Source organism: Mustela lutreola, chromosome 4 (genome assembly GCF_030435805.1).
Source record: "Mustela lutreola isolate mMusLut2 chromosome 4, mMusLut2.pri, whole genome shotgun sequence".
In the NCBI taxonomy this organism is placed as follows: Eukaryota; Metazoa; Chordata; class Mammalia; order Carnivora; family Mustelidae; genus Mustela; species Mustela lutreola.
In genome coordinates, this window is record NC_081293.1 from 182,315,976 (window position 1) to 182,334,729 (window position 18,754).

Here is an 18,754-nt window from a genome sequence, read left to right on the forward strand (position 1 = left end):
TGGGAAGGAGCGTGAGAGAACTTTCTGGATGAAGGATATTTTGTGCGCGCGCGCATGTGTGTGTGTGTGTGTGTGTATTTGTTGTTGTTGTGAAGATTTTATTTATTTATTTTGGAGAGAGAATACATGTGAGCTGGGGGAGGGACAGAGGCATAGGGAGAGAGAGAACCAGACCTCCTGCTGAGCGTAGCGCTTGATCTCATGACCCTGAGATCATGACCTGAGCGAAATCAAGAGTCAGATGCTTAGCCAACTGAGCCCCCCAGGCGCCCTCGACATTTTGTCCATCTTGGTGGGAGTGTAGATTACCTGGGTCTTTGCATTTGTCGAAACTGTTCAAGTGTATACTTAAGCTCTGCTTGTCTCACTCTATGTTAAACATCCTATTCCCACATACAGCGTCTTAGAAGACCCCGGGGCCCTTCTGGGTTTCATTCAGCCACGTGGGCCAGCGCTCCTCCTCAGCGACTAGCCGACTAGCGCTTGGAGGCGGTGTCGGGGTGAGCAGGCCGACCTGATGCAGGGGTGCTCGGGAGCTCTGTCCTCCCAGAGGAGTTGAGATTTACCAGACACGCCTGCACAGATCCCGGCACCAGGAGGCTCGAGCTTTCAGAGGACACCTCCTTCACCTGGTGCTGGGCCTCGAACGTTTACAACATCCTTTATCCTTGATTTTATCTGCTTGCCGCCAGCACGAGCAGGATCTCGTTTCCTCCTTATACACGAGGATTCTAAGTTTCTGATGCACAGAGCTCCCATCCTCTTAGGTTGTGGATTCCACATTGGTGAAGTCACCTTTCTTCTTACCCTTTATTGAAAATCCCCACATGGATACTGACGGCACTTTTGGGTCATTCCTGGATATGAGCCGTGGGATGGAGAAAACCGTGCCTTGCTACATCCGCCCATTCCTATCAGAGGCTGAATGAGGCGATGATACTCGGCTTTCTTGTTTCAGTTCACGTATACACAAATGTCCTTTTCATGGTCTGTTTAGTGCCGCGGTATTTGTTTGTTTGTTTTGTTTTGTTTTGTTTTTGCATTTTTGAGCATTTTGTCAGAGACTTTGCTCTTTGAAATGGCCCCCAAGCATTGTGTTGAAGTGCTGTCTACTGCCTTTAAGCCTGAGAAGAACATGATGTGCCTCATGGAGAAAATACCTGTGCAAGAGGGACTTTGTTCAGGTGTGAGTCCTGTTGCTGTGGCCGTGGCATTTTGGGCAAGGGAGAGCCGCCAACAGCAGCAGAGCAGCCAAGACCAAGCCTTCGTGCAGCCCTTGCTTTCGGAGGACGTGTGCCCACTGAGCACTGTACCAACACGATGCGTACAAGTACGATATGCAAACTTCAGTATCAGACGGGATGCCAGGTTATCGGAGGCGAGGGCAGCCCAGCTGGAGCCGCCGTGGCTCAGAGGCAGGCAGTTTGAGGCTGGGATGCCCACGGCAAGGGAAGGATGGATCTGAAGTCGAGCCATCTGGACAATCCACAGGGGTCGACTGAAGTCATTAGAGGCAGGGCACCCGCACCCGGGGGCTCTCGGTCCATCCCTGACCGCGCGGCCATTCCTGCCCCACCTCCGCTTTCCATTTCATGACACTCCACAGTTCAGGACATGCTTTCAGCAATGCCATCTCATTTCATTCTCCAGCGACTCGGTGAGGGGCACAAGACAGGCATCGCCGTCTCCCATCCACAGATGAGCCCGGCTGCCCCAGCTTGCTGCCCAGCTGGGGACTATGGAATTGGGACTTGGTGGCAGATGCCCAAAGTTCATGTCCATGGCTGTTTTCCTTAGGCCATGCTGATTGTGGTACTGCTGGCTTCCCAGTCCAGGCTGATGGGATCCTTCATGAATTTCCCAGACTTCTCTTGGGCCCCAGACCACCCCTGTTTTCTGCCATTGGATGGGAGGCAGGCATTATGTTGCCAAAGGAGAAACTGAGACCACATAGGAAGTAATTTCTGGTCCTTCCTCTTCTTCCTCTTTAACTTGCCTCTAGGGATGGGATAGAGGGTACCCGCAACCCCTCTGCTTCCTTCTCAGAGCCTAGGGGTCCCTCCTCCTCCCAGGGTTTAGTGCTATGTAGGTCAGCATCATCAGGCAGGACCAAAGCTGACACAGAGACCTGTCTTTGGGTCCCACAGACAGTGTCTGAGGGTCCAGATTTACCGATTGCCCCTAGAGGATGCTAAGATGTGAATGTCCTGCACCTGGAACTGCAGAGCCGCCCTCAGCTAAGGAGAAATCCAGGTGGCCTAGGTCCCCAAGGAAGCAGTGGGTTTGGAGCATGGTCCCTTCCCGAGAGACCTCATTGTGGGGGAAAAAGGAAATGACTTCCCTTCTGCCTTACAAAGTACCAGATAGGCAACCCTTCTGTACTGATATCGGGGCCAATCTGATCTCTGAATGCAGTCTCTCCCATTCAGTCCTACTGGCCGCTCATGGGCTCTACTGCTTCCTGGTTCCATACACGCCCTTGTGCCCACCCCCCACCCCCACTTCCCAGTCATCTCTCAGTTATCCGGGTCAATGGGTCTCAAGTTTTCCCACCGTAACATGCCTAAGGGAGTTCAAGGAGCTCAAGGACTCATTATGTGTGAACTTGTCCCAAGGGACGGTGACTATGCCCTTGGGGAGAATGTGCTAGAATTTAAGAGGATATTTCTCACTTTTAGAAGCATTCCCTGCATGGGGGCAAGATCCTGCTCCTTCCTTCTTAGAGCTGAAAAAGCCTGGAAAATGTCCTTGGTCAGATACAGTCAGGCTCTCAGCAGGGAGACTAAAGTCCTTCTCCTTAGTGTGTAACACTGTGTCCAACTGGTAGCAAATCAGTTTCAGGTGCTGACTAGAAGCCTGGGGTTCCAGCAACAACAGTTTAACTGGATACAAATTCCCTCTGAGTGGGGGGCCCAACTACTGTTGGCTTCTCTAGTTAGCAACGCCAAGAGTCTTCCGATCCCCAAGCCCCCAAAGGAGGGATTTCAGCTCTCCCCACATGTCTAGGGTGCTTGTCTGTACCCTGCACCCCAGCCCTCAATCACATCTCAGGCTACATCTACCTCCACTGTATACTGTTGCCTCCTTCCCTCTTCTGGAGAATACCCTGGAACGGGCACCAAGAAGCACACAGGGAGAGTGCCCAGCACTTGGGACAGGGGTTCATTGGTCTAGTGAGCCCAGGCCCATTGTCCTCTGATAGCCAGATGGGTGTACTGACAAAGAGGGACGGTCCTTGGGTGCTACACACTCGAAATGTCCACCTCAAATGCCAGAAGGTTCTGGGTAGATATGGAAGAGTATCTTCTGTTGTTGTCAAATCACTAAGTGGGGAATCCATATCTCGCACATGATTTTGCGGCCTTATGTGAGCCTTGAGAAAAAAGTTTAGGGATTTTTTCGTTGGTATTTAGTCCTGGAACATCAGTCTGCAGCCAAGTCATCATCAGAAATGTCCAGGAATTTTCCCTCCGGCCCGCCAGTGTGCAATTACCCGCATGATTCCATATCCTGACTCATCATTCCCAGGCTGACATGTCCGTATATTTCTTATGGGAATCTGACAATTTAAAGTGAAGTCGGAACAAAGAAGGGGGTACGATTTGCAAAGGGTACAGAAAAAGGAAGAGTCAGAAGAGGCAGGGAGAGAACAGAGATCAAAGGGAAGGAGAGTGGTGACAGAAAAGGCGAGGAGGAGGAGGAGGAGACTGACGGGGGAAGTGGGAGGCAGGAGGAAGCTGCCCAGCGGTACTCACGTGTTGTGGAGCACACACCAGCCGCAGTGGGGGTCGCCGGAGCCCAGACACTCGCTGCAACTCCGATACTGACCGCAGGACTCCACAGGGACTCTGGTGAGCTAGGAGAGGACCAGAGAAGGGTGATTGGGGTTTTGCAGAATACCCAGTAGTTCACTGGGGAGAGATGCTATTCTATGGGATAAATCACCCGAATCAATGCAGGAACGTGGAGAGGCCCAGGGCCCCCGAACAGAAAGGGGCTTTGAGTGATCCTATTTGAGCAGGTGGCCATGAAAGCATCCAGGGGGGATGAACACTTGTTCCTTTCTTAGAAGTCTCTGCCAATAACCTCCTTAGAGTTCACATTAGATTGTTATAGAAGATATTTATATTGTGTACATTTAAACGTTCCCACCACCAGAACCCCAAAATGCTCTACAAACATCCAATCCATCACTTCTTTACTTCTTATCAATGTAATACACCCAAATGTTAATTCTTTCTCGTTTCTCCTTCCTTCCTCCTTCCCTCCCTTTCTTCCCCCCTCCCTTCCCTTTCCCTTCCCCTATTTCCTTCTCCTCTCTCCCTCCCCCTATCTCTCCCTCCCTCTCTCTCTCTCTCTCCCTCCCCCATCCTTCCTTCCTTCCTTTTTTGCTGTAAGGTGTTCCGTCTTCCTCCCCGTTCCCCTCCTTTATGTCTGTTTGTTTTTTAACATCCGTGTGGTCCCAGAGACCATGTAAGAAAGCGGGAGTCCAAGACCCTTCTCTTTCTCATTCCCCGGGCCTTTGAACTCACGTCGTAGCTCTTAAGCTGTCCACAATCTTCCTCCTGCTGTTGGCCAACTGCCTTTAAAAGTGTTTCACTCTGGGGTTTTCATAGAAGAGCTCTTGCTACTTCTCCCCCTACCCACACTCTTTGCATGACTCGAGGCTTCCTCTCCAACCCCAAAGCCTCATACTGGCCCTCGCCCCCGCCGCTTTGTTAATGTAAAATGCTCCACGTGACACTTCTGCTCAGCCCAAATGCTTCCGTCTCCTGCAGGCTCCAAAAAATCTTGTGCATGTCTTTGTTCTCCAATGTAGCTTTCCTGGATGATGTCTTTTCACAGGACTTCTCAAGGCCCAATACATAAAAGGTACTTGAGCACGATACCCAGCATCACACAGAATTTTAATTTGCTTTCAACACCCTTGGTCTTTATTCTCTATGTTGCCCGTTTCTTCTTTACAAAAAGTTTTTTGTTTTGTTTTGTTTTCTAATCATCTTCTTCTGTTTGGGGCACCATTGTATCTCTGCAGAAGGCTTCTTACCCAATCTTTCAGCCTGAGCGAAGAGAATCTGATGCGGCCGTCCTTTTTAGTTTTTCGCCATCAGACCACAGGCACGGAGACGTGCAAACCACTCGGACCGGACTGTGCTTCTGTGCCTCGTGAGCCAAGGCGCAGGCTGGGTCCCCCTGCTGCTGCGTGGGGCATCTGCCTCCGTAGAATTCTGTACACTTGGCAGGGGTTACTTGTAACTCATGCACAGGCGAACTGGCACCAGGGTCTGCTCAATTAGTCTCGATACCGTCTTTTGGAATTAATTAATAATTAATTCCCAGCCTCATATGATCTCGCTTCCCTTTCTCCTTCCCTTTATGTATCTTTTTTGTCTTGTTTTGCTTCCTCGAGCACATGCGGAGCCTTCCTAATGACCACCTTACAATCCCACTTCTTCCCGGTTACCGGCTGGCCTCCGCTCCCCTTCTTGTTGTTTTGCTCTTGGTCTTTGTGATCCTCTCTCCACGTTCTTGGATGTCTTTCTGCACGTGTGGGATTTCATCTTTCCTGTTCTTACTGCTCGTGTAATCTTACGGACCAGGCCTCAGCTCTGCCCATATGCGACTTTCCCATTTTTGCAATTAATTCTGACAATCAGTTTTGCACAAATTACCCTGCTGGCTCTACACACAGCCAGGAACTTACCCTATTCCTAAGGCCTCTTTCATTTCTGTCCCTACCCTATAGGTGAGCACAGACATGCTGCTCCTGTAAGCATATAAATAGTGACTCCCAGCCCCAAGTGCCTGGACTCCCAGGAATTCAGAAGCGGTAATAAGGTCCACAAGCTATTTTCAATAGTTCCGAAAGCCTGATGGAAATTGGATTGTTGCTGTTTTCTTTTTCGTATGCATACTCAGTGATGTATGTCACATATTAAAAATAGGAAATATATCATTACTTAATAAATGCAGTTTGTTTAGCGGGCAAAAATCTTTGAAAACATGATGCCTAGAGGGGAAAGAGTAATAAAAGGGACCCTCGGTGGTGGAATCTGGTAACATGAGTACATAATAATGTTTTCATATGTTACAGCTGCTTGTCTAGCACTCCATATTTTGCATGGGCTTAAGAAGAAAATCATGGCTCATTCAATCAAAAGCATTTTCTTGGTCTAAACTTAATTAATATCCTCCCCAGTTTCTCCCATTGACATGTTCTATAATCTGTCTTGGACTTATGTGCCATGGGGCTCCGGGGTGTGCCAGCTGCTTGGCGAACTTGATGTTCTCAAAAGGCTTTGCATTCAGATTTCTAAAAATATTTCGCAACTAGTATTAAGTAGCGCCAATAACTAGAATTGTAAAACCCTCCCTCTCCCACTCTTCAATGAGCATGATTTTAGTTCTGTTGGAAAGAGGGTAGGAGCCCACAGAGCTGGGTTCCAATCCTGGCTCTGCCCGTTTACTAGCAACGAGGTCCCGAGTCTCCATTTCCCTGGACTCTAAACAGGGACACAGAATCCCCCCACAGGGTTTCTTAGAGCCCAGATGACCCGGCAGGCGTGAAGTTCCTCTGTAAACGCACGAGCACATGGCGGGCGATGGTTATTATTGTCATCTTTGTCATTAATCCCCCATTCTTCATCACGCGGCCCCATTCCGTCTCTGCCACATCACAGGAACCTGCTCCGACGGGCTTCCCCCGGCCCCAGGAGCTCCACCGGGAGTATCACAGGCTGGAAGAATTTTTCTTCTTTAGCGCCTTGATCATGCCGTTTCCTCCTTGAACTGTGATGTCTGCCCCTAAACCAGTCATTGTTTCAGTCATTGCTCTTGGATGAAACTCTGGGGTAGCCCTGCTTCCTGGACTTCTTTAACACTGTCACCAGTCACTCTAACAGGCCCGTTTTTTTCTCTGCTTTTCATCTAGCCGGATCCCTGTGGGACAGGGGCAGAAGTCCTTCCTTGGCAGTTATTAGGAGACCCAGCTTTCTCTCAACCTTTTCTTCTAGGATCTTTCTATCTATACATTCAGTCATTTTTTTTTTTTTTATTACTCTTCTGAGCTTGATCTAGGTTTTTTTCCCCATTCTTTTTAAAGTGTGGTTGCTCAAAGTGAGGCGCTCACGGGACTCTGAGAGACTGAGTAAAATGCTTCCCGTTACCTGAGATGTAGGTGCCGCTCCCCTCACCTCTCCAGGGCTCTCCCAAAGAAGGTTTCCCGGGAGACCTTCAAAGTCCCATTTTCAGGCAGTATTTCCTAAAACGGCCAACCCCTCCAGGACTGACTCTACATCTCCCGATCTATACCCCTGCACTGCCTCCCTCCCTCCCCACCCTGTGGGTGATTCTGGAAAGCATCAGGGATTCTTCGGACGCTTTGAATCCCTTCTGAAAACCAGCCTGACTCCATCACTTATCTTGGTGCCATTCTATATACTAAATGGCTCAGGGAACCTTCCACACCTCGCTCAGGAAGCTGCACGAGGGCCCAGGTAGCTCGGGAGCCACCGCGGGGCAATGAGATTCTTTCTCTCCAAACCCCCAGACTCTCCACCCACACCTTCCACCACACAAAGCCGCCTCTCCCCCCTCCCCCATCGCCGGCTCCTCCCCTGACCCTGGAACACAAACCACTCCAGATGCAGAGCCACACGATTAATTAAAACCACCCCACGCTGATTAAAGTCTTCAGCTACGGTGCCAGGCATGCTAATTAACGGAGTGAGGGAATTCAGACCACGGGAAGAGGTGAGAAAAGGAAATCATGGAGGAGCGCTTCTGCTTGGAGACCAAATCAGATGGCGTGTGTGACCTCAGCCATCCTCGTGATGGATGGCCTCAGACACCACAAAAGATTGAAGTTGGTCCCCTGGCCATGGGACTCCAGGAGACGTGTTGACTGATGCGTCTGCAACAACTCCCTCCCTGTTTCTAGGGAGAGAAGACCCCCCGCCTTGCAGAAACTCGGTGTGTGCCTACGCTGTGCTGGGGGAACTGGGGCTCCCCGGGTAGAGGGGTTTGGATGTGGCCCGCACAGGGTCATCTGGGCGCATTCCACTGGATTTGTTCAAGGTCTTACTGGGCAGTGTGGTCGTTCCTCCAAAACAGAATTTTGTGAGTGATCTAGTCACTCCCCTCCTGGGGACACACCCCCCAAAACTGGAGGCAGTGACCTGAACAGATATTTGTAGACCCATGTTTATAGCAATGTTATTCACCATTGCCCACAGGTGGAAAGTGACCCAAAGCAACCCAAACCTGAAGCAGACTGACAGATGATTGGTACACGGGATGTGGTATAGATCTACATCTATAGCAGCCATCCTGGATGATGAATTCACACATCCTGGATGAATATAGTCCCCCTTCTCCTGCCATCCCCCATCCACAGGTTCCCTTCCTGGGGTTCCAGTTACCTGCGACCAACCACAGCCCGGAAGCGGATGATCCCCCTCTTTCCTGACATATGACTGGAAGGTCGATGTCAGCCTAACGCCAGGTCCCAGAGCCTACATCACTCACCTCGCCGTGTCTCATCTTGTGGGCATTTTCTCATCTCACATCATCACAAGAAAGGTGAGGACGGTACCATGAGATACTTGGAGCAAGAGACTGATCACGTTCACATAACCTTTAATACAAGTCTATTATTATAATTGCCCTATTTTATTACTAGTTAAGGTTATTAATCTGTTACTGGGCCTAACTTATAAAGTTTATCATAGCTTTGAATGTATAGGTAGGAGAAAACAGAATATATCTAGGGTTTGGTATTAACCATGGTCTCGAGTAGCCACTGAGGGGGCTGGAATATATCCCTTCTGGATAAGGAGGGACAACTGTAATATTCAGCCTTTCAAAAAAAAAAAAAAAAAAAAGGGAATTCTGACACAGGCAACAACATGGATGGACCTTGGAAATGTTATGTTAAGGGAGATGAGCGAGACACAAAAAGACAAATGTTTCTGGTGTTAGACTAATAAATTCATGTTTATGAAATATTCTGAGATCCTTGGGTAAAAGGATAGGCATTGTTACTCTTCTCGGTTTAATTTCAAATGGACAAAAGAGCTTTGGATAAATATCTCTTATCATGTGCTGTGATGTAACCGGGTCTGTCATTCTCAAGCCCCGAGACTCTGTTTCTTGATTCGGAAAAGTAATGTCATCACTTTGTTCCACCCAGAACCCTACCTCACGCCCCCTCACTTCTTCTAAGAGGCCCAGGGAAGGGTCTCAGAATTCAAATAGGTCTTAGGAGGTCAAAAGGTCAATGATTTTATAAGGTTCTCCAGTTACTGCTTACCCTCTGCTCTGGTTCGCATTCTCAGTTATGACCAGGAAGCGCCTGTGTGCGGGGGTTACCCCCATCTCTATTCCTCCCCCCAATTACCTTTCTGGGATGCACATGGGTTTTCTTTACCCTTTTGCCCCAAGGCAAACTTCCCTAAGTCATAGAGTGTAGTTTGGTCTGGCTTTTCAACATCGTAAATAGAATCATCATCTCTATTCCCGCACATGTCTGGCCCCACGGACGAGCAGGAATGTACAAACTATGGATGGGGTTAGACAGACAGCGATGGATTGAGACAGAGTGAAGAAGCCCACACAAGGACTTCAACTCATGAACTTGACCTTTACAAGCTTCTGCACTCTGATCACCAGCGCCCGCTCCCTAGAGGTGCCTGGGACTTGGGTGTGCTCATGGCAACTAGGTTATTTTTCTTGAGTCCTTGCCGCCAACTGTCTAGACTCTGCTTGGATTCCCTGATATTTTGGAAGATGCTTTCTTCTGGCAGTAGAGTCCCACTCTGCCTGTTGCTGTTAGCATCCCAAAGGGTGCCTGCTGCTCTGCTGATTACATTCAGAAATGTTCCATAGATACAATGTACAGTCTCTGTGAGCGCCTCTCATTTGTTCAGGCATTTGACATTCTGGTCGAAATGTGAGTTATTACTCCGTCTCTCCTCTTATAATTGGATGCTAATGCTGCAGTGGCTACGCGGAGCCTGATGGTGGGGGTTAATTTAAATGTCCAAAAGGCTTCTTAAGTACCCAATTTCCTTCAAAATTGTCAAAAAAGGGGAAAAAAGGATGCAAGAGGACCCATTAAGAAACTCTGAGGGACTGCTGTGCAGCTGTCAAAATGTGCAGAACCCATCGTCCTCAGGTGCTGTCCCATCCATCCCTGTCCTGTCCTCCTGTCTCTGAACAAAGGAAGAAGAGCTGGGAAAAGTCAGTGATTTTCCAGAAAATTAGTAACTCAGCAATACATGTGGATTTCAGCATCGTGGTCTTGGGGTGCCCCTCCAAAACTCTCCCGGGGCCTTTCTTTCCTTGGGTGGCCTCTGGTTGCTTGGGGCTGTGCAAGGGTTGCATGAAGGCTCTATCTCCCTGATGACCTCTGAGGTCAGTGCCAAGACTCGAACTTGTGGTGGCTGAGCTCTGGCTCCAGAAGTGTATTTATTTCAGCCTACATCAGGTGCCCGGCACACAGTCACCCACGTCCCCTTTGCTCAGAGGTGGCAGGTAGGTCTGGCCTTGGCAGGTTGGCCACAGAGGGTGAGACCAGAAGGCTGGCCACAGGCTTTGCAGACTGTGTCATGAGTCCCAACTCTTCCCTGCTACATCTCCACGCCCACCCTTACCTGGCCTCATGGTGTACAGAGAGGTGGGGTATAATTCCAGCCCCTTGACTTGGGCTTGGCCTCAGGACTGGATTTGGTCAATGGAAAGACAACAAGAACAAGGCAAAGGCTTGAGATGTGCCTCTGTGGTTGGCCTTGCCCTCTTGGGTTTCTGCCTTTGCCATGAAAAGAGCTTCCCCATGGATCCACTTCCTCTTCGGTCAGATGAACCCATGTGGAGCAGACCTGAGCCCAACCCACTGATGGGAGACAAGCCCAGCACATGCAGCAGCTTGAAGCAGGTGAAGTTGAGCTTCACCTATAACAGTTGACAGGCAATGGATATATCTGTCCATCATATGACAGTTAATGCTTATTATAATACGTGACTGAGTTCAGGGGGCTTTGTTACACAGCCTTTTGATGGCAACAGCTAGCTGATACATAGAAGCTGGCCATAAAGTCACACCAGGGTGCAAAGTTCCTCTGAAAGGTAGGAGAGACAGGGGGGAATGGAGGAGGGGAAAGGCTGCAGCGTGCTGGTTTCTATCTGCTTTTAAAAGCTGGGTCTAACATCAAAAATGAATCATCCCAGTGTGTTCCATGCTGACCAAACTCTCCTAATTCTAAATCCCAGGGAGGTCCAGCCCCTAAGCAAAGTACCAGAAAAGACAGGAAAGAGAATGTGGTTCTCCAGGTATGGAGGGCTGACTGGAAGAACAGATGCTCATAGGACCCTCTGTACTGATCTCCTGGCTGCCCTAGCACTGGTAAATGATTTTATCTACTTGGCAGCAACACAAGTCCTCAGGAATGGGTTGCCGTGAACTTTGCAGTTCCTCCTGCTTGTGCTCTGGCCATGGAGTTAATCCAGCGGGGGTCTTTTCTGACAGTGGGGTCATGTACAGGGTCAAGGGCAGCTGCCCTGACTGTCAGCATCGTCCCCACCTGTCTGTAGGCAGGAGTTCTATGGTCAAGGTCATCGATACTCAGAACAAGGGCAACAGCCTCAGAGCGTAAGGATTGGGAGTGGAGGTCTGGGGTTCTGGATGACCTTGAACAAAACCTTTCCCCTCATTATGCCTTCACTGATTCATTTCCAGATAGGAGGACCCAGGCCTACTCTGCCTAGGAGAATCAGTCACAGTATACTACTAATACAAATGGTCTGGGAAGCTCTTTGCAAATGAAATGTAGCAGATGTTGTGGAGGGCTGCAATTTGCTGCTATTAATAAGTATAAATGCCTAATAGGAAGCCAGTTTGCTCTGGGAACTCGGACAGCCAAGGAGCGAGTGTTGACGCCGGAATCATCAACATATGCTGCTCCTCATTAGCAAGCGGCATAGCTGGGTGAGGAGCTCTCAGCGCGATTTCTACAGAGCCTCGAGAAATCACCCTATCCCCTACCTCACCCCCCCGCCTCCCAGTGTGGGCTGCATGGCAGTGGCCCGCGTTTGTTATTAACCAGACCCCTCACCAAGCAGGAGAGTGATGCCCTTTTCAGGTGCACAGATGGAAAAGCCACAACCCAGAGGGGCTGAGCAGCTTGCCCAAGGTCACACAGCAGGGCAGCCGCAAAGGCGGAAATTGAAATGAAGGTGGGGTCACAGCCCATCATCGGGCTCCAGCACACAGGTTTCCTGGGTGCAGCCCAGGGGATTGAAAAACCTTTGGAACCTCCACTGAACCCCAATTCTCGGGTTGAAAATTTCACAGCACTGCAGGGTGTGTATTGTAAACCAGGAAGGGTTGGTTAAGTTCAAGGGCTGAGGGCCCCTCCAGGGGGCCAAGAGGTCCAACGTGGAGTGGGAGCCCTAAAGAGACTGCCAGTAGGTCTTAGCACAGCCCTCCTCCTCCAGGGAGACTTCCTGGCTCCTTCAGATGTGCTTGGAGGGGAAAAGGGAGTTTGGAATAGCTTTATGTCAGTGCCAAGTGAAAAGCAGCGATCTGGGGAGCAGACAGAGATAGGTGTGAATCCTAGATCTGGCCCTTCCGGGCCTCCTTTTCTTCCTCTGAGGATAACAGGAAGCACCCTGAAGGGTTGGTGGGAGGACGAATTGCGATGGCACAGATGAACGAGTTAGTGGAATGCCAGTGACAACTCGGTCTGTTGTTCCAGCATCTTTCCCAGAGAAGATGCCCCCCTCCTGCCCCTCACAAGGTGGTGTGAAGTCCTCTCTCTTCATCTCTCCACACCTAGTACCCAGCTCAGACACAGCAAGTGTCAGACAGCCCACAAGCAAGAGGGCAAATGCTTGCAAGAATGAATGACATAGGTTTCTATCAGGCTCACATTGCAAGAACCACACGGAACGGATTCGCCCATCTTGATCATCCCCCAAAACCTATAATTTCGGAATTATTGCCACAAGTTCATCTTTTAGTGTAAAGGTCAACTTCTCTCCCCTCTCTGGACTGTCACGATCACATTCACACAGTGGGTGTGTAAGACCAGACCTCTGTGGCTGTTGAATTGCTGGGCATGAGTTTTCTCAGGCAGGTGAACCCCGTGCATTCAACAAAGAAGCCTGGCAGCTAGTTACATCCATAACCAACCCAGAGAGCCACCCCCCCACCACCACCATGCAGGAGAGAAGGTGCCAGGATGGGAGAAGTGTTCTGGCATTCACAGGGTTAATAAGCTGGAAGGAACCTTGGGAACAACCCAGCCACCAGTCCCCTCATTTTTCAGGTGAAGCTCAGTTGTTAGAGAATTTGTCCAAAGCCACAAGGCCACCAACACAATTCTTTTGAGACCCATCCCTAGATACAGAGTCCTGCCCAAGGTGTCTGCTCTGGACCTATCCCTGAGATCGGTGCTGATGGGAGAGTCAGAGCTTCCAGTCCCACCCCAATGGAGATTGGGAGCCTCCCTCCCCACCCCCAAGCCCAACAGGTGGGAAGGAGCCTTTGTCTTGGGGATCAAAGTGGTGCTCCCATTCCAGCCGTCTTCCACCAAGTGCCACTGACGGAAGCTGTGGTCCCATCTGAGCTGGGACTGGGGACCTGCTGGTGTGAGTTTCCCAAGCCCAGCCTGCTCAATGGAGGCCTTTGTTCCAGGAGCCAAGAAGAGGGAGGGGGAGGGGCTGGCACGGTGACACCTTTATCCAGGCCCCTGCAGCTGAGCCAAGTGAGTTCCAAGACATATGCCGAGACCCTCTGGCTCACTGGCATGACTCTTTGTGGGAAGTGGCAGGGCAAACCAGGCAGGCACCTCCTCTACCCAGAACCCAGCCCTTCCCTCCAACAGCCTTCTGTCAAGGGCACTGCTGGCCAGCATCCCCAGCAATGATCTGATTGTTCAGACTAGAGGGTGATGGTGCATGAATGGTACACGGATGCGCATGGGTGCACGGCGGCCAGAGGGCGTGTGCCTAGATGTGCCTGCCTGGTACCAGGAGCGACGTCTGCACACAGCAATGGGCAGGAGTGTTCAGGACCAGAAGCACGTCTTTCCTTGTAGACATTCCCGTCTGGGTAGGTGGATAGTGAACAAACATCTTCCTTCAAAAAGGGATCTGACCCTGGAAACATCATGCTGCCCAAATGAAAGGAAACGGATACACTTCCAGGCGCCCCCTATGCTCAGCATCTCAGGCAGACTTCAGGTGCCCCAAAGAAACCCAAATCTTCTTCCTCTGTCCTCACTCCCTGCCTTACGGTAGCCAATGAACACTCCCAAACCCATGGGAGCTCCCCTTGTAGGGGCCCTGCTTACTGCTGGAGAAAGAAGAAGATGGTCCTCTGATGTCTGAGTATCCTCAGATGGGGGGTCATCTTGCCCACAGGGGCAAATGTGTTTTCCTCATTCAGAAATGGTCCCCTGAGGGCATTTGGCAGTAGCTCTCTAGATCTGAGCGGACAATGCCCATTCTGGCCTTTCTCTAAGGGAGACGATAGGACATGAGGCAACCCAGCCATGCCCCCATCCCCAGCCTTCGTGTGTCCAGGCAGCAGAGCTGAGAAGGCAAGGCAGAGTCCCCCGCCCCGCCATATGCCAGGAGCTGGCCCCAGAGGACTGTAGCCATGGGTCATGTGGTTTCCATTGGGATGTTCATGGTGGAGGGGTGAGTAGTGTGGTGCTGGTAACTCACCCCTGCACATTGTATGCAGCTGGGGAATCTGATCTACATCAGACTAAGGCTAAGAAACAGATTTCCCCTTCTGAAATGAGAAGCGGCTGGCCAGGGCTATATTTAGATGGGGACTCAGCGAGGTCAGAAATAATTGCTGGCCCTGGAGTGGGGGGTGGGGGGAGGAGGTGTCTGTTCCTGGCTAATACGTGCCCCTTCTCAGAAGACACATGGGGGATGGCCTGGGGGAAGGCCAGGAGTCTCAGCCACTCCTTCTCTGTCCCCTTAAGTCTTTGTTACAGCAATAAACAGCTCCCAGTATCAAAATGCCCTTGTGGGTGATAGGGAAGATCAGCGGAGGGAGGGTTTGGGAGAGGGATGTCGGGGTGTAGAACCTGCCATGGGAGAGGGAGGGTCGGGGGGAGCCAGGAAGGGCAGCTGTTAGGAGTGGGGTTTCAGAGTCTAGATCTGCCGCTTATTAGCTTGGCCAGACATGGAACATTCCTCCGTCTCCGAAAGGCTACGCCGTCGATTAAATACCATGCCCATAAAACCCCTGAGAAGGCTCCTGGAGCATCCCTATGAAACATGAGGCAGCTCTCCTGGCCATGATGGCAACCGTGGCCGACTGGCCTTTTTGGTCAGTTTCTCCTAAATGAAAAGTTCAACTTTAATTGATTGATTGATTGATTGATTGTCACTTAGGTATTTTTGATAATTTCAACTTTAACGGCTTCCAGGTGTGTCCCCGGGACAGCTGAACCCTTCTACCATTGTTGGCCTTGTGAGTGGTGCTGGAGAAGGCGTTAGGACTTGAAGGAACTCCTGGTGGGACCTCATGATCTTACCCCTGACCCACCAGCCTTGCCCCGGGGTGACCCCCTGCGGTCCCCAGTCCGTGGCCCTCTGAATAGGGGCTTGGATCCACATCTAGCTCAGAACTTTCCAGCCACTTTCCTGCTTCCTCCTCTCCCCTCTCCAGCTTTTCTGACGGCCTTTCTCCTGCCTTCCAGAGGGCAGCAGGAGGAGGGAAACCCCAGCGAATTCATTTTATTGCCCAGAGTGCTGGAGAAAGTGCGGTGAAGATATGGGAGCCGCTCTGGCTATTAGAGGACATGAGGTCGGGGTTATCTGCAGCCTTAATTTATTCAGCTTCTCCCCTGACCTCTGCAAACAGGCATAATCAAAAGCTGGCTACAGGTCTGGGCCGGGAACATGTGCTGGCTCGCAGCCAAGCCCCAGAGGCCGTGCTGTGTGTCGGCATGTGGGTCCACTGGTTGGCCTGGCACAACTAGCAGGCCAGGGTTGGGCGGCGAGGCCCAGCGTGGCGGTGTTGGCATCAAGTCCAGCCGCCCCCGCTGTGACAGGGACGCGAGGAGGCAGCCTCCAGACACGATGACACACAGGATGTTTGCTGAGTTTGCAAACAAACCTGCAGGACACAGGCCTGGGCTGCCGCAAGAAAACAAATGTGACGGTTTAGGGCAGGTAGCAAGCCCTAAGTGGGGTTCACGTGAAAAAGCTTTTCGACTCCATGAAGCCTGCCCTGGGTGTTGCCGTGAACAGAGCTGGGGCTGGCCTGGAGTCTGGGGACCCAGGGGGCTGGAGCGGGGTGTAGGATGCCCCTCTCACGCTCCCCCAGGCCACCACTTGCCCCCTCCCGCGGGGAGCCTTACAACTCCAAGGGAGAACTGGGCCACGTAGTCAGTGCCAGGGAGGAGGGAAAGGCATGGAAGTGGGGTCAAGGCGAAGAGGTTCCAAACCTCGCTGAGCTTTTTGGCTAAAACCTAACCGTAGAGCTTTGAGAAAATGCTGAGGTCCTGGCCAACCTTGGACCAGCACTCAGAATTTCCAAGAGCCAGGCATCTGTGTTTTCTCCAAGCACAGTGCTTCTCCGCTCAGCCCCCACCAATGACCCTGATGATGGGCTCGCCTCGGGCACAGGGGCAGAGGAGCGGGGATCCAAGGCTGCTGTATTTCTTCCCTGGAGTCTGAGAGATGCAGAGAGTTGAAGGCTCCAGAACACAGAGATGGGGGGCGTGGGTACCGTGGTGGTCCTGACTGCTGTACCTGGCTTCACAATTTACAGAGCAATTTCACGGGCATGATTGCGCGTGACCCCCACCACAACCCTGTGAGGTGGTCCAGCTAAGGGACGACAGCCTCCATTTTACAGATGAGGACATAGGTTGGAGGAGGTTAAGTGGACTCGCTTGAGGGCCCGCAGCCAGGACTCTGGCACAGGACTCACTAGGACGGCTCTAAGGCGGCTGTAGCCTCCCTTTCCCCTGGAATTCCCTCTCTTGCTGGGGCCAAGAGCCTGGAACTGCTCCGTGCAGAAGCAGTAACTGCCTGAAATGGATCCAAACATCATGGAAATTGATGAAGGCAGAATTGGGTTGGAGAGGTCCCATTTAAATATCTCTTAGAACTGCTCCTTGGCTAGCATGTTTCCATGGTAAGGTCTGTCTCCACAGCCACGGCTCTCATCTCCAAACGTGGCTCCTCCCCTCACCCAGGGCGGGACCCGGCACCCAGGCTCAGGGTGGCACAATGCTCCCCCAGGCAGGAGCAGGGAGGAGGTGGGATGCCTAACGCCTGGAGACTTTACCAATTATGGAATTTTATCACTGGCTCTGGGGGCTGCAGACCTCAGAGCCTGCCTATTATGCCCCGGGCCACCGCTACCTAGAGAGCAGTAGTGAGCCATGTCCTGTTCTGTTCACTTAGACTCAGCAGAACCTGGCCCAGTTCTCACCACCACTAGGGCTTCTCTGCCCTCTGTGTCTTCAAGTAGTGAAGGGAGGGTGAGAATAGTGCAAACCAAAGCCGTCATGCCCCAGAAAAGGCAGCAGGCAGAACAAAGCCCGCACAGGCAACACCGCAGGCTGGAGGGGTGTCTCCTCCTGCCTGGGCCGCCCCAACCTCCCTGCAATTTGATCTTCCCCCTTGTCTCTCCCTTTCACTCTTGCCTGGCAGGGTCACTCACTCACACTTCAGTGAGTGAATGAGCTGTCATTCCTAGGAACAGAGGTGGGGGTGGGAGAGTCCCAAGTGCCCAGTGATCCCAGGAGCAGGGACCTATCCCCCACCACAGTCTTCGCCTTTGCTTTCAGAATGGGCTTTTCTCCTTGTTCTCCCATCTCCTCCTCCCTGTCCCCTGTGACCAGTCTCCTGGTGACCCTCACGTTGTAAGACAGCATGTGCTTGAAGCTTAGACTTTTCATGATGCTTGGAAAAAGGAGCCACACCCATCCAGACGGCCACTCCGAGAACAGACATGGGGAGGAGTGAAAGGATATTGGCTGCTCGCGCCTAACACAAGGAGCAGAGTCCCAGCATTGGACGAGACCTTTAGGTCTCCAAAATCCAACCTTCTAATTGGATCTAAGCCATTATACTGCCATCTCGGCAACACACGCGCCAGTTACACCCAAATCGAAGGACAAATGATAAGAGTTGTGCACATCATTAAGGGTAATCAGACGTGACTTCCAAAACAGTTTGATGCAGCATTAAACACCATATCTGTACTGCTGTCCTAATTTATTGCTCGGTCTACCATAGTAATCTACTCATAATTACAGAAACAAAGGGCTGGGAGTGTTCTTTACATTTCTTGGTTACTTAGCCTTCTAAAGGGGCCCCTCCTCCCTCCCTAGCAGGCAGATGCCAAGCCCTTTCTGAGTGCGAGGCGTGGGCTGGACACCTGTGGGACGTGGTGTGTTCTTCCAAGTTCTTCCTGCCAGTCTGGGCTCCCTGAAGTCTTTGAGCATCTGGGTCTTGGGTCTTTTCCCTGTGGTGGGTGGTAGGCCAGCGAGGTAGAGGAGAAACAGACTAGACCTGCACGTGGGTGTTTATAGCAGCTCTAGGCACGACTGTCAACACTTGGAAGCAAGCAAGATGTCCTTCAGGAGGTGAATGGATAAATAAAATGGGCTAAAACCAAACAACAAAATACCATTTAATGTTAAAAAGAAACGAGCTATCAAGCCATAAAAAGACATGGAAGAAGCGTAAACGCATTTTTGCTAAGTGACAGAAGCTA

The 18,754-nt window shown here is 51.2% G+C and overlaps 1 protein-coding gene across 2 annotated transcripts in view; it reads right to left on the reverse strand.

The window, feature by feature from the left end:
• Positions 1-18,754, reverse strand: part of PLXNA4 (plexin A4) — a 424,221-nt gene that overhangs the window by 103,343 nt on the left and 302,124 nt on the right. Inside the window, exon 5 of one of the 2 annotated variants that reach the window (XM_059171885.1) lies at positions 3,756-3,856. In XM_059171885.1, coding sequence (XP_059027868.1) covers positions 3,756-3,856 — 101 coding nt within the window. Of the gene's footprint in view, positions 1-3,755; positions 3,857-18,256; positions 18,646-18,754 lie in introns of those variants that run through there. The other variant, XM_059171886.1, reaches the window with a different exon arrangement.